This window comes from Myotis daubentonii, chromosome X, assembly GCF_963259705.1.
Source record: "Myotis daubentonii chromosome X, mMyoDau2.1, whole genome shotgun sequence".
Lineage (NCBI taxonomy): Eukaryota > Metazoa > Chordata > Mammalia > Chiroptera > Vespertilionidae > Myotis > Myotis daubentonii.
Genome location: NC_081861.1, coordinates 47,992,820 through 48,005,004, shown reverse-complemented (window position 1 = coordinate 48,005,004; position 12,185 = coordinate 47,992,820). Strand labels below are relative to the sequence as shown.

At 39.7% G+C, this 12,185-nt stretch overlaps 1 protein-coding gene across 1 annotated transcript in view; it reads left to right on the top strand.

The window, feature by feature from the left end:
- Window positions 1–12,185, top strand: part of ALG13 (ALG13 UDP-N-acetylglucosaminyltransferase subunit) — a 78,891-nt gene that overhangs the window by 46,617 nt on the left and 20,089 nt on the right. Inside the window, 2 exon segments of the mRNA XM_059679732.1 lie at window positions 4,018–4,089; window positions 6,042–6,207. Of these exon segments, the coding sequence (XP_059535715.1) occupies window positions 4,018–4,089; window positions 6,042–6,207 (238 nt within the window).

Below are 12,185 nucleotides of genomic sequence, written 5' to 3'. Positions count from 1 at the left end.
CCGCTTGAAGTTTCCCTGCCTAGGGGGCATTAAATTATCATCAACATCAGTCTTGGGGTGGCATTCATTTACCCAATGCTTTCCTCTCCTGCATCTTGGACATAATCCAGGCTGCTTGTTTCCACTCCCTGGAGCCTGTTGACTTCCTTTTCTAGCATTGCAGTCTTTAGCAAAATGCCCTAGTTTGCCACAGTTAAAGCATCCCCCTTTCCTTTTCTGCTGACCAGTGAACAACATCTTCTTTAATGTGGCAGCTAATACTGCTCCTTGAAAGTTGGCTGGTCCAATGGCAGCACAAACACAAATATAATACTTCCATAATAAGTAGTCTCCAGGTGAGAGACAGGCTTTTGCGACAATATTAAGCCTCTGGTAACCTTCCACTATCCATCTTAGTTCCCCTGCCACATTCATCCGTTCCCTTTCAGGAGTGGGCTCTCGGGAGTCCCGAGTCAGGGACCACAGACTGAAAGTGGAGAGAGGAATTCTCTCTGGACCTTCAACTATATAACAATCTCTAAGTTGTTTTCGTACCTTCTCCCATGCCTCTACATTTACTTTTCCTTCCTCAGTAAACCATGGGCAGGTTTTACTTACAAAATCCAACAAATTGAAAAGCTATTGATAACTCACTGAACAGCTCCATGCTAGGACCATAGCCTTAAGCATGGATATGTATAAATTCTTTTCCTGCGATCCTGAATTTCCCATATTTTACACCTAGTTATCACTAAACTTCGCTCCTTACCTTCCTCTTTGCTTTCTGCACGTGCTTCACTGGAGCATCCTTTCACCTGACAACTGCAGTTTCCCTGAACTCAGGCCCCACTTTGGGTGCCACATGTGCTGAGTCAGCTCAGCCAAGGGTTCGGTGAGCCTGAGGGCAGGTGGGGAAGGATTTAGAAAAGACAGACGAGAATAAGCTGGGTCTAGGTCAGCCGTGGGCAAACTACAGCCCGCGGGCCGGATCCGGCCCGTTCGGCTGTTCTATCCGGCCCGTTCAGCTGTTCTATCTGGCCCACGGAGCCGAAAGAGCGGAGGGTTCTCTTGCTCTCCCCTCTGCTCCTTCACCAGCAGCAGTGTTAACATGTATTAGTTCACACAAACACTCCATCCATGCTTTTGTTCCGGCCCTCCGGTCCAGTTTAAGAACCCATTGTGGCCCTCGAGTCAAAAAGTTTGCCCACCCCTGGTCTAGGTGGATCATCCTATGCCTGGCTGAGGCCACAGAGAGAGATCCAGACGGCAAGCTGAGCCTTTATTTTATAGCCAGAGGTAAACAAGGTAGTGGTCACCATATTTACAATGTTCTTTTGAGTTTCACTTGTTTTGGCAGCACTTGCTGCACTTCCCACAGCTCATTAGCTACCCAGATAAGATTTAGGGAGCATCATAAGGTCAAGCTTAATTATGGTAAGAGGGCTGTGGCCTCTAAGCTGGGACTTATTTGTGGCTTTGCCAACAGGTCTGTCTGAAGCTTAACCTTATAGATGCTCCCTACACTAACAGTTCTTTTTAATAATAGATACACTACTTAGATTTGCTATAGTGCTTTGCTTTCTTATCTGTGTTTCTCTCTACTTGAGTATCATGAGCTTATCAGGCGTTGATGGAAGAGCCATACCTTAGAATGATTTTCCATGAGTTACTTTGTCCAAGTGCAAGTATTCACTGGGTGTTATATCCTTAGTTGGACTCTTGCTTTGATATATCTTAATGCAATTAGTTTTTAACAACAATGTGATTCTGGCTTTAAGGCTGAGTTTTAACTGCTCTTTGTTCAAAGCATTTATCAATTTTCTACAGTTTGGGGTTGAAGTAGTTGCCTCTTCCTTTAAGATCTTACAAATTCATAATCTCCATCCTAAATCAGGTTCTTAGAACAACACATTGCTTCTAGTTACCAATTACTGTTTTAATCAAGCTAGGTTAGACTGCAGTAACAACCCCCCCAAATTTGAACAGCTTAACAAAGGACAGTTGCTATCCCTAATGTTATATGTCCAATGCAAGCTTTTGTGCATCATGGTCATGCAGGGACTTAGGCTGATAGACATGAGCTTTCAGTCACATTGGGGCAGGCTAAAAATAGGAAAATTGAACACTGGCTTTTAATATTTCTGCTCTTATTTCGTCTCATAGCCATACTTAACTTTAGATGAGACCAGGAAGAGCAGCCTACCATATCCAGGGAGATAACTGGAATATTTGTGAAGAACTTGAATAACTACCCTCTATTCCCTAGCTCTGATTAATTTAACTTTGGTAGCTTCATGTACTAAATTTTTGTTTTTGCTGTTTAGGCAATACATCTTAGGAAGGTAAAGAAAACATATATAATTCTCTCCCCTATTTTTCCTTCATTTCCTTTGCCCTTTCTAGAGAAATAGTTGTCCCTTCATTTATTACTATTCTCATATCACATGCTTTTTATACCATTTTTTGAAATAGTCACCCAACTGAAAAAGCAAGTAAAAATTTGAACATCAGAGATGACCTTTTAATTTCACTTGTTCCTTTTTCTTCTTGACTTCTTTTATCATGCATCCCAATAGCTTTCAATCTTTTCATGTTTTGTTCCATTCCCACCCTCCAGTCACCAAATGCATAGCAAGTTTCTAAGTAATTTTCTTACAGTATTCTGAGGGGAGAAGACAAATGCAATACTTAAAGATTTCCAGGCACAGAGCCTTCTAAGAAAACATAAATATTCCTATTTCATATTTTCATGTTCATCTCTCAACTAAGTCCTTTTCTAGAATTGTTTAGCATTCACACTGGGCATTCTAAGTCAGGGCTAAAGTTTGCTTTTTGGCAGATACGTTGGCTATACTTGAACACAAAATTTAGACATGCAATCTTAAGCTCATGTTAAATTAGGTTCATATTTGTTATAGTATGGTTCCTGCTGTTTCTCTGATTACTTCCCCTGATTCTCTCTGTTCTTATCATTATTACCAATTTTTGCTACTGGTTTGCTTGCTTGTGTGTTTGTGTTTGCTGTCATGACAATCAGAGCCTTTTAAAATCATTTTTGCTTTCACAAAGATAGTCTTGAGACAGAGGGAGTGGTGTTTGGATTATACTATATCCTGCTTAGATAGGATGCAGCTGACCAGCCAATTATCCACCTTTGTCCCAAGCTACTTCTTTAGATGGAATGCTTTCTCTTAGCAAAACCATTGTTGGTGTTACTGATTTTGAAACTTTTAGGTCAAGAAAGGCCACTAAGAAAGTGTTTAAATTACAATCCTCTGTTACATTTTAGTGTCTGCACTGGGACTGGAGTTGGATGTAGATAGGAAATAGAACAGTTACCCAAATCAGGCATTGGCATTAGAGTGATACTTTTGGGAATATTATCTTTTTTTTAAATGTCTTTGGTGGGGGGAGGAAGTGATTTTCAAGAAGCTCTTTGAAAGTACTAAAGGAACCTGGTCCTAACATCACTCCCCCTTCCAAATCGATCACTCCCCCTTCCAAATCGATCAACAGCATTCACACCATGCATGAGCCACTATCAAGAATCCTTTCTGAGCTCCAAAACTCAGGGAACACCTTACCACCATGAAATGCTCAGAATACTCTATACTTCTCATCTGATACAAATTATTTTTGCTTCCTTGTCATTACATTTTTTTATGTGTTGAAATCTCAATCTCTGTCTCTCTGTCTCCCTCCCACTCCCTTCCCCCCACCCCAGTAAGCTGCTGGAGATTAGGGTTACAAACTGCTCAGCTCTGCCTCGAGGATCTACCCCTGAGTTTACTGAGAACCTCTGATAAAGTGGATCAATTCAAGGGGGACTGAAGACCTCATCATCAGAGCAGTAGCAGCAGGCATGGAGGAGAGGGTATAGATTGGAGCATTATCTTATTAGTCACTTCTCAATTTGAATATTTTCAGAACAGATCACCTTTATTTTAGGAGATGTTGAAACACAGCAGATATTTTATTGATACGTTGTTTGGTTTCTTGATTTGCCCTTACTTAACTGTATTTCTGTATTCACTAAAGTCTCTTCAGGACAGAGGACCATGTTCTATGTCTCCTCAGGACACAGTTACCTCATGCAACTACCCCCAGGAGGTAATCTTTATTGTGTTATTAAGGAGTCAGTTTCAGTGATCTGAATGGAGGAAAATGAATTTTTTTCTTTTATTCTCTTCACTCATCATATTTCAAAGAAGCTGCTTATATTCCTATTTTAAGTATTATACCCTGTGGTTCCTTGTATAGTAATTGGTAAATTCATTCAATTAATTGAGCATCTACTATGTTCCAGTCACTGTTCTATGCACTGGCATTAGACTACTATGAACCTCTTATAATGAGTTAGTTAATATAAATGATGTCTCAAGTCAACGTCATACACTGACATTTAAATGTAAAGCTCCCCTGTAGAATGGGGAGTTGGTATCAAAATGGTAGCTAAAACCATAAGAGTGGCCCTAACCGGTTTGGCTCAGTGGATAGAGCATCGGCCTGAGGACTGAAGGGTCCCAGGTTTGATTCCGGTCAAGGGCATGTACCTTGGCTGCGGGCACATCCCCAGTCGGGGGTGTGCAGGAGGCGGCTGATCGATGTTTCTCGCTCATCGATGTTTCTAACTCTCTATTGCTCTCCCTTCCTCTCTGTAAAAAATCAATAAAATATAAGAAAAAAAATAAAACCATAAGAGTGAATAAGATCATCCTGGGAAAAGGAAGAGATAAGAGCATCTAGAACAGAGCCTATGGATCACCAAATTTTAGGAAATGGGTAAGAGAAGCAAAAGCCAAGGAGGGCGGGGGTAAATAGGAGAGTATATTTGGGAAACCCAGAAAGAGACTTGTTTCAAGGTATCAGTTATTCCCAGGAGATCAAGCAACATGAGGACTAACAAGAGTCATGGAGTCCACTGGTGACTTCAAATACAGTTTATGAGGACCAGAGGGGGTAGCAGCCATACTTCAGTGGTAGCAAGGAAATGGAGACTGCAGTGAGGACAGTATATTCAAGAAGAGGAGTCTGTTATCATTTATTGAACACCTCTCTGTGCACAGCCCTGTATTGGGTGCTGTGGCCTAATCAGAAATATATGTAGTCTCAGGAAGTTTTAAAAAATCCAAGCACCTTTTGTGTTTAAAGAAGTATGTATAAATCTCTGTACAATATGCAGGAAACACAGAAGTCACCTGCTTGGGCAGAAAGGAACAAGGCAGATGGAGTATAGGGATTGGAGGGAAATATCATTGTTACACAATGTTATACTTGATTTTTTTTTCCTAGAGAAAGGGAGGGACCCTGTTTATTAACACTAGTGGACTCCCAGAATAATTTCCAAATCAGAGTGAAGAAACACGCAGAGGGCTTCACTTTTTATAACCTTCCGGGGTCTTTGTCTTGCAAATGTGGTTCTGCCCCTTTCATGGGCTTATAGGAAGGCCCCCAGGTGTTGAGGTCCCCAGGCCATATCCGATGATCTGTCCTGGGGCCAGCAATAACGACCCCCCCCCCTCCAGGGCAGTGCATTGTTCACAGTTTTTATGGCCTGACAGCCTTGTAAGACCAGTTTCCTCCTCATCCCCCCCTTGTATACTTGATTTTTGAATCATATTAATGTATTACCTTTTTAGAAAAAAATAATACATTAAAAATTAAAGTTCTCAAAGTAATCTGGGGTCTTGTAAGAAATAACTTAACCTGCCTATAGAGGGTTTACATAAAGATTGACTCCTCTGTGTTTTAGTTATCAAAATACTGGAGCCGGGTGGTGAGGGTCAATGGGGGGAAAAGGTGGAACATCTGCAATACTTTCAACAATAAAGATTTAAAAAGAAAGAAAAAACACAAAATACTTAAGAATGTATCTAACAATATAGCTGGAAAATTTGTATGCTAAAAGTGACAAAATGTTGCCGAGAGAAATTAATGACCAAAAAAAAAAAATAGAGATATACAATAGAAAATACTATTTCCTGAAATTTAGGATCATATAGGAGACTAATATTGTTTGAGAAGTGGAACTTAGAATTCTAAACTTTCTTTCACACTTACAGGTGATGGTAAATTCTGCAGCAATTACAGCTTCCTGTGCCAATAATGTTCCAGTTCCAGTCTTATCTAACTGTGCAGCAGCTAATCAAGCTAGTAGTCCCACTTCAGTTTCCTCACAGAAGGCTATACAGCCTTTATTTGTATCTTCACCTACACAAGGCAGGCCAGGTAGGTTATTAGTGGTTGCCTACTTTGGAAGCTTCTTTTCCTATTCATGAATATGCACACAGTAGTTCTAGTGATTAGATAGGATTACTTTCACTTCCATAATTACATTTGTTTAACCTACTTAATAAAATACATTCTATAGTTGAAGAATCCATAAGATTTGAGAGAGCCAGGGTTTCAATGATTGGTTGGTTGGGTTTTTGTTTTATTGCAAATTTGGCTTTGATCTGATTTTATATCTATCTCTTTAGTACCCTGCTGAAAATGTAAAGGACTTGGAATAGTTTCTCAAACTTCCAGTTGAGTTTTATTATACAAGAATTAAGGTAGAAGTGTGTTCACACTTCACAGAATTAACTCCTGACAAGTTTTCTATAAAATACATTTCTATATAATGAATGATTTTTCCCGTGAATGTTATAAAGAATATATGTGCTAGAATTCAAGAGATCTGGGTTAGAATCTTGGTTTTACAACTTAAATAGCTGTGTAATTTTGGACAGGTTATTGAACCTTTTTTATCAATGAGCTTATGGGTACTGGTAGTAGTTATGGAATTCCAATGAGATAATATAATTTAAAATTCTTAGCAGAACTCTAGGAAGGTGGTGGCAACAATAGCTTTTCAATCTGAGTCCCCCAATAAAAATTGAAATAGCAAACCAAAACCCATGGATAGTACTTACAACAAAACTAGATGGTAAGGTATCCCCATGAACCACAAAATGTAAACAGGTAGGGACAAGCCACCCATCATAAGACCTGCATGCTATCAGGGTTTATGTGGGAGCAAGAAGACAGAAGCATATTGGGGATGTTGTCTTATGGACCTAAGAACAGAAGAACCCCAAAAGAACTTAAAAGAATTCACTGGAAAGGGGGGCAGCCAATTTGGAAGGAGAAGCTAAGATTAGGAAGGGATTTTACCTGTCCAACACTAGATGAGTGCTTTGGGTACATTATAATGGGACTGAAGGTCTTGAAGCAGTTTGGCTCCTAAGAACTCTCATAACTGACCTGCCAGGTCTCCCTTTCAGGATATTATTCTTTACTGGGCAGAAACTGCTGGAAGTGGCATAAAAATGATCACGATAGGGAAAAGAGTAGGTCCAGAGTAAAGTTGGGATGAGAACAGGGTTATGAATCCTAGAAAGCAGTGATACATTTTTTTTAGCATTACATAAAATCAACAGCTAAAGAGAGCCCTGTGACATTAGAAAATCTTTCCTATACTCTGCCTAATTCAAAAGTTTATGAAAAATAATTTCACATAAAAATGAACAGCCCTAGCTGGTTTGGCTCAGTGGATAAGTGTTGACCTGTGGACTGAAGGGTCCCAGGTTTGATTCCAGTCAAGGGCACATACCCAGGTTGTGGGCTTGATCCCAGTGTGGGGGTGGGATTGCAAGAGGCAGCCAATCAATGATTCTCTCTCATCACTGATGTTTCTATATCTCTCTCCCTTCCTCTCTGAAATCAATATAAATATGTATATAAAAAATGAACAAATGAAAAGTGCTAAGGTAAAAAGTGCTAAGATGAAAAGTGCTGAAGATGTTTTAAGAAAAAAAAAAGACTAACATCCTTATAGACAGTAAAAGCATGTCAGAAATGTGCTCACTAAACAGAACTAAACAAACTAAAAGTAAACTAACAACTATGAGGTATCCCAAAAAATGTATACACACACTTTGAATAATTAGAAAAGCAGTGTTTACTAAAATACATTTTATTTTCTCCCTGACCAGTGTTGCTCAGTGGTTAGAGTGTGGGACTGTGCACTGGAGGGTCATGGGTTCTATTCCTGGTCACTGGCACATACCTGGGTTGCAGGTCCAATCCCCACCCCTGATTGAGGTGTGTGGGGGAGGTAGCTAATTGCTATGTGTGTCTGTCACATCAATGTTTCTCTCTCTGTCTTCCCCTCCCACTTCCCCTCTACTCTCTAAAAAATCAATGGGAAAAATATCCTCACTCCTCAGGTAAGGGTTAAAATACCTATCATTTTCAAAACTGAGCTATCAGTTATTAAAGTGTATACATTTTTAGGACACCCTATATTTCAGGATGAGCTAAAGACATTAATAAAATAAGATATTAAAGAATAACAAATCAGAATCAGAAAAGCTCTGATGAGGTGACAGAAACGGAAGAAAGTCATTTCAGTAATGAAGACTAAACTATAGGACCATGACAAAATATATACAACAGATAATGCTTTAAGAGAAAGATGTTAAAAAAGGTGGAAATTTAAAGTGAAGAAAATGAATATAAAGATTCAAAAGTGACGTACTAAAGTTAGGTAAAGGAGATCAAACACAAGTCCCTGAAGAAGAAAACCAAAGTAAAGGAAAAGAACAAATACTGAAAACTATAATTCAGAAGACTTTCCTGAAATTAAAAAAGGTTTAAAATTACCTACTGAAATACCACTCTGCAGACTGTTTACTCAGAACAACCAACACCAGGATATTCTAGTAAAATGGCGGTACTTGCCCTAGCTGGTTTGGCTCAGTGGATAGAGCATCGCCCTGCAAACAAGGGTCTTGGGTTTGATTCCGGTCAAGGGCACTTGCTCAGGTTGCAGTTAGATCCCCAGTGGGGTGGGGGGGGAGAGTGCAGGAGACAGCCGATCAATGATTCTTTCTCATCATTGATGTTTCTATCTCACCCTCTCCCTTTCTCTCTAAAATCACTAAAAATATTTTTTTTTAAATGGATGGACCTTAAAGAACTAGAAAGTCCTTTGATTATCTATGAAAAAGAGCCTATGGAGTATAAAAGAAATAAAATAATCATCAAAATTTATAGCAGTGCTTCATTTTGGAGTAACATTTGAGATACTACAGGAATGTGTGAACCAAAATTTTATATTCAACCAAACTGATTTTCATGCTTAATGGGCAGTATATATAACAATTACGAGAATATTATTCACATGAGCACCTCCTGAAGAATCTACTTAAGTTATGCTGTCAAGCAAGGTAATCACTAGCTACATGTGACAATTTAATTTGAAATTAATTATACCTAAATAAACCTTCAATTGCTCAGTTGCACTAACAACATACCAAGTAGCTGGTGGCTACAGTATTGGAAAGCACAGATAGAGAATATTTCTGCCATCACAGGAAGTTGTATTAATGGTCAGCAATGTATTAAAGGATGAGTTTTGACTTTTAGACTTATAAAATAATTAGCAACATCAACGTAAGACCTAATGAGTAAGCATTAAATTTACCTGTAGAATTAAGACAAAATGAGGGCTGAGAGTTTGAGAATATTCCATGTAATGGCCATATGTTTGGACAATGTGGATAAAGTATAGCTATTTTTTAATGGAAGATAAGTACTACAGATGTAATAAAGAGTCTAAGTAAAAGCTTAGTTTCTTCAAAACTAGAAAATAGAGTGAAAGAATTAAGTATTTATTTTCCCTTACATGAACTATACTACTAGATAACCAAATAGATGAGGGGAGATGTTTCTATGTATTAGTATTCCAACTAATCATTGAAAAAGAAGTGGCAGAATATAATCATTTTGCAGTCCTTACTGAATGGATGGGTATTAAACAGTAATAGCTGCTAAGATTGCAAAGACAATAAGACATTACCTATAAATGTGCCAAAGGAATCAATCTTGAGTTTGATCCAGCCTTCTGGATTGAGCTGCCTATTTGCAAGAAATACAGAAGAATATGTTGAAATGCACCACGGGTGTGTATTCAGCAAAATCCAGACTTTGGGAAACTCAACATATCAAAAGACCCAGATTCTTACAAAGAAAAACGGAAAGAAAATGATAGGGATGGAGAAAGGAGCAACAATTGAGAGATTCAAGGCATCAACTTTAAACAACTGTGTGGGAATGAACATTTGGGTGACAAAACTCCTAAAAAGAAAACCACAGATGCTCAGTCACTAATCATCAGAGAAATACAAATTAAAACCACAGTGAGATATCACCTCACACCTATCAGAATGGCTATCATCAAAAAATCAACAAGTGCTAGCGAGGATGTGAAGAAAAGGAGACACTAGTTCACTGCTGGTGGGAATGCAGTTTGGCACAGCCACTATGGAAAACAGTATGGAGATTCCTCAAAAAACTGAAAATGGAACTTCCATTTGACCCAGCAATCCCACTTCTGGGAATATATCCTAAAAACCCCAAAATACCAATTCAAAAAGAATATATGCACCCCTATGTTCATAGCAGCTTTATTTACAATAGCTAAGATGTGGAAATAGCCCAAGTGCCCATCAGTAGATGAATGGATAAAAAAGCTGTGGACCCTAGCTGGCTTGGCTCAGTGGATAGAGCTGCGGACTGAGGGGTCCTGGGTTCGATTCCAGTCAAGGGCATATGCCTGGGTTGCGGGCTTGATCCCCAGTGGGGGGGATGCAGGAGGCAGCTGATTGGTGATTCTCTCTCATCATTGATGTTTCTGTCTGTCTCTCCCTCTCTGAAATCAATAAAAATATATATTTTTAAAAAGCTGTGGGACATTTACTTTATGGAATACTATGCAGCCATAAAAAAGAAAGACGACAACAAACAGACTGTCAAATTACAGCAGGAAGGCTGGGGGGTGTTGGGGGTAAGAGATCAATTGAAGGACTTACATACATGCATATAAGCATAACCAATGGACACAAGACATGGGGGGGTAGGGGGAGTAAGGGCATGTGCGGGGGGAGAAGGTGAGGAGAGGCTGGGGGACAATAAATGGGGAAAAGAGACATATGTACTACTGTTTGTAATACTTTAAACAAGAAAATAAAATTTTAAAAAACTGAAGACAAAGATCTTGCCTTGTGGCTAATTGGTTGACTGTTGACCTATGAACCAGCAGGTCATGGTTCAGTTCCCAGTTAGGGCACATGCCTGGGTTGCAGGCTCAATTCCCAGTGTGGGCATGCAGGGAGGCAGCTGATCAATGATTCTCATCATTGACATTTCTCTCCTTCCCCTTTCCTCTCTGAAATCAATAAGAATATTTTAAAATAAAAGAGGGATCTCTTACCTTTTGGGACAGCAAGGGTGGGCCTGGAAAATATTATGCTAAGTGAAATAAGCCAAACTGAGAAAAGCAAATATCACATGTTCTTATTTGTGCAATCTAATGAACAAACTGAATTGACCAACAGAATAATACCTGAAACATGGAGGCATGGGACAGACTGACATACCTCAATGTGGGGTTGGAGGGGACGAGAAAAGATAAACCAAAGAATTTATATACTTACATGCATAGCCCATGGGCTATAGGGTAGTGATCACCAGGTAGGGGGTATGGGCTGGGAGGAAGGTGGGTAAGAGGGAAAATGGGAGATACCTATACTAATAAAGGGCTAATATGCTAATTAGACCAGGAGACCTTCTAGACAAAGCCATGGTGGCAGGGCCAAGATAGTTGGTTAGGGGCGATCAGGCCAGGAGGGGAGGGCAGTTGAGGGTGAGCAGGCCAGCAGGGGGGGGGGGCAGTTGGGCAAATAGGCCGGCAGGCAGAGTGGTTAGGGGCAATCAGGTAGGCAGGCAGGCAGGTGAGCGGTTAGGAGCCAGCGATCTGGGATTGCGAGAGGGATGTCTAACTGCTGGTTTAGGCCTGATCCCTGTGGGACATCCCCTGAGGGGTCCCAGATTGGAGAGGGTGCAGACTGGGCTGAGGGATGAATTTCGTGTACCGGACCACTAGTCTGTAGTAATAAAAAAAGAAAATATAGGAAGTGATTACTATGAAAGTCAGGGTAATGGTTAATTATGGTCGAGGGAAAGGTTTTGTAATTGGTATAAGGAGCATGGAAGTTTTCTGGAGTGGCTGGTTAAGTTTTATTTATTGACCTGGATAGTGTCTATCTTAAAATTCATTTGTTTTATTTTCTGTATCTTTTTCACTTATAAAAATCAAGTTCTCAGTAGACCAGTGTCTGGAACAAAAACATGCAATATATGTTAATTAATGACCATACAGA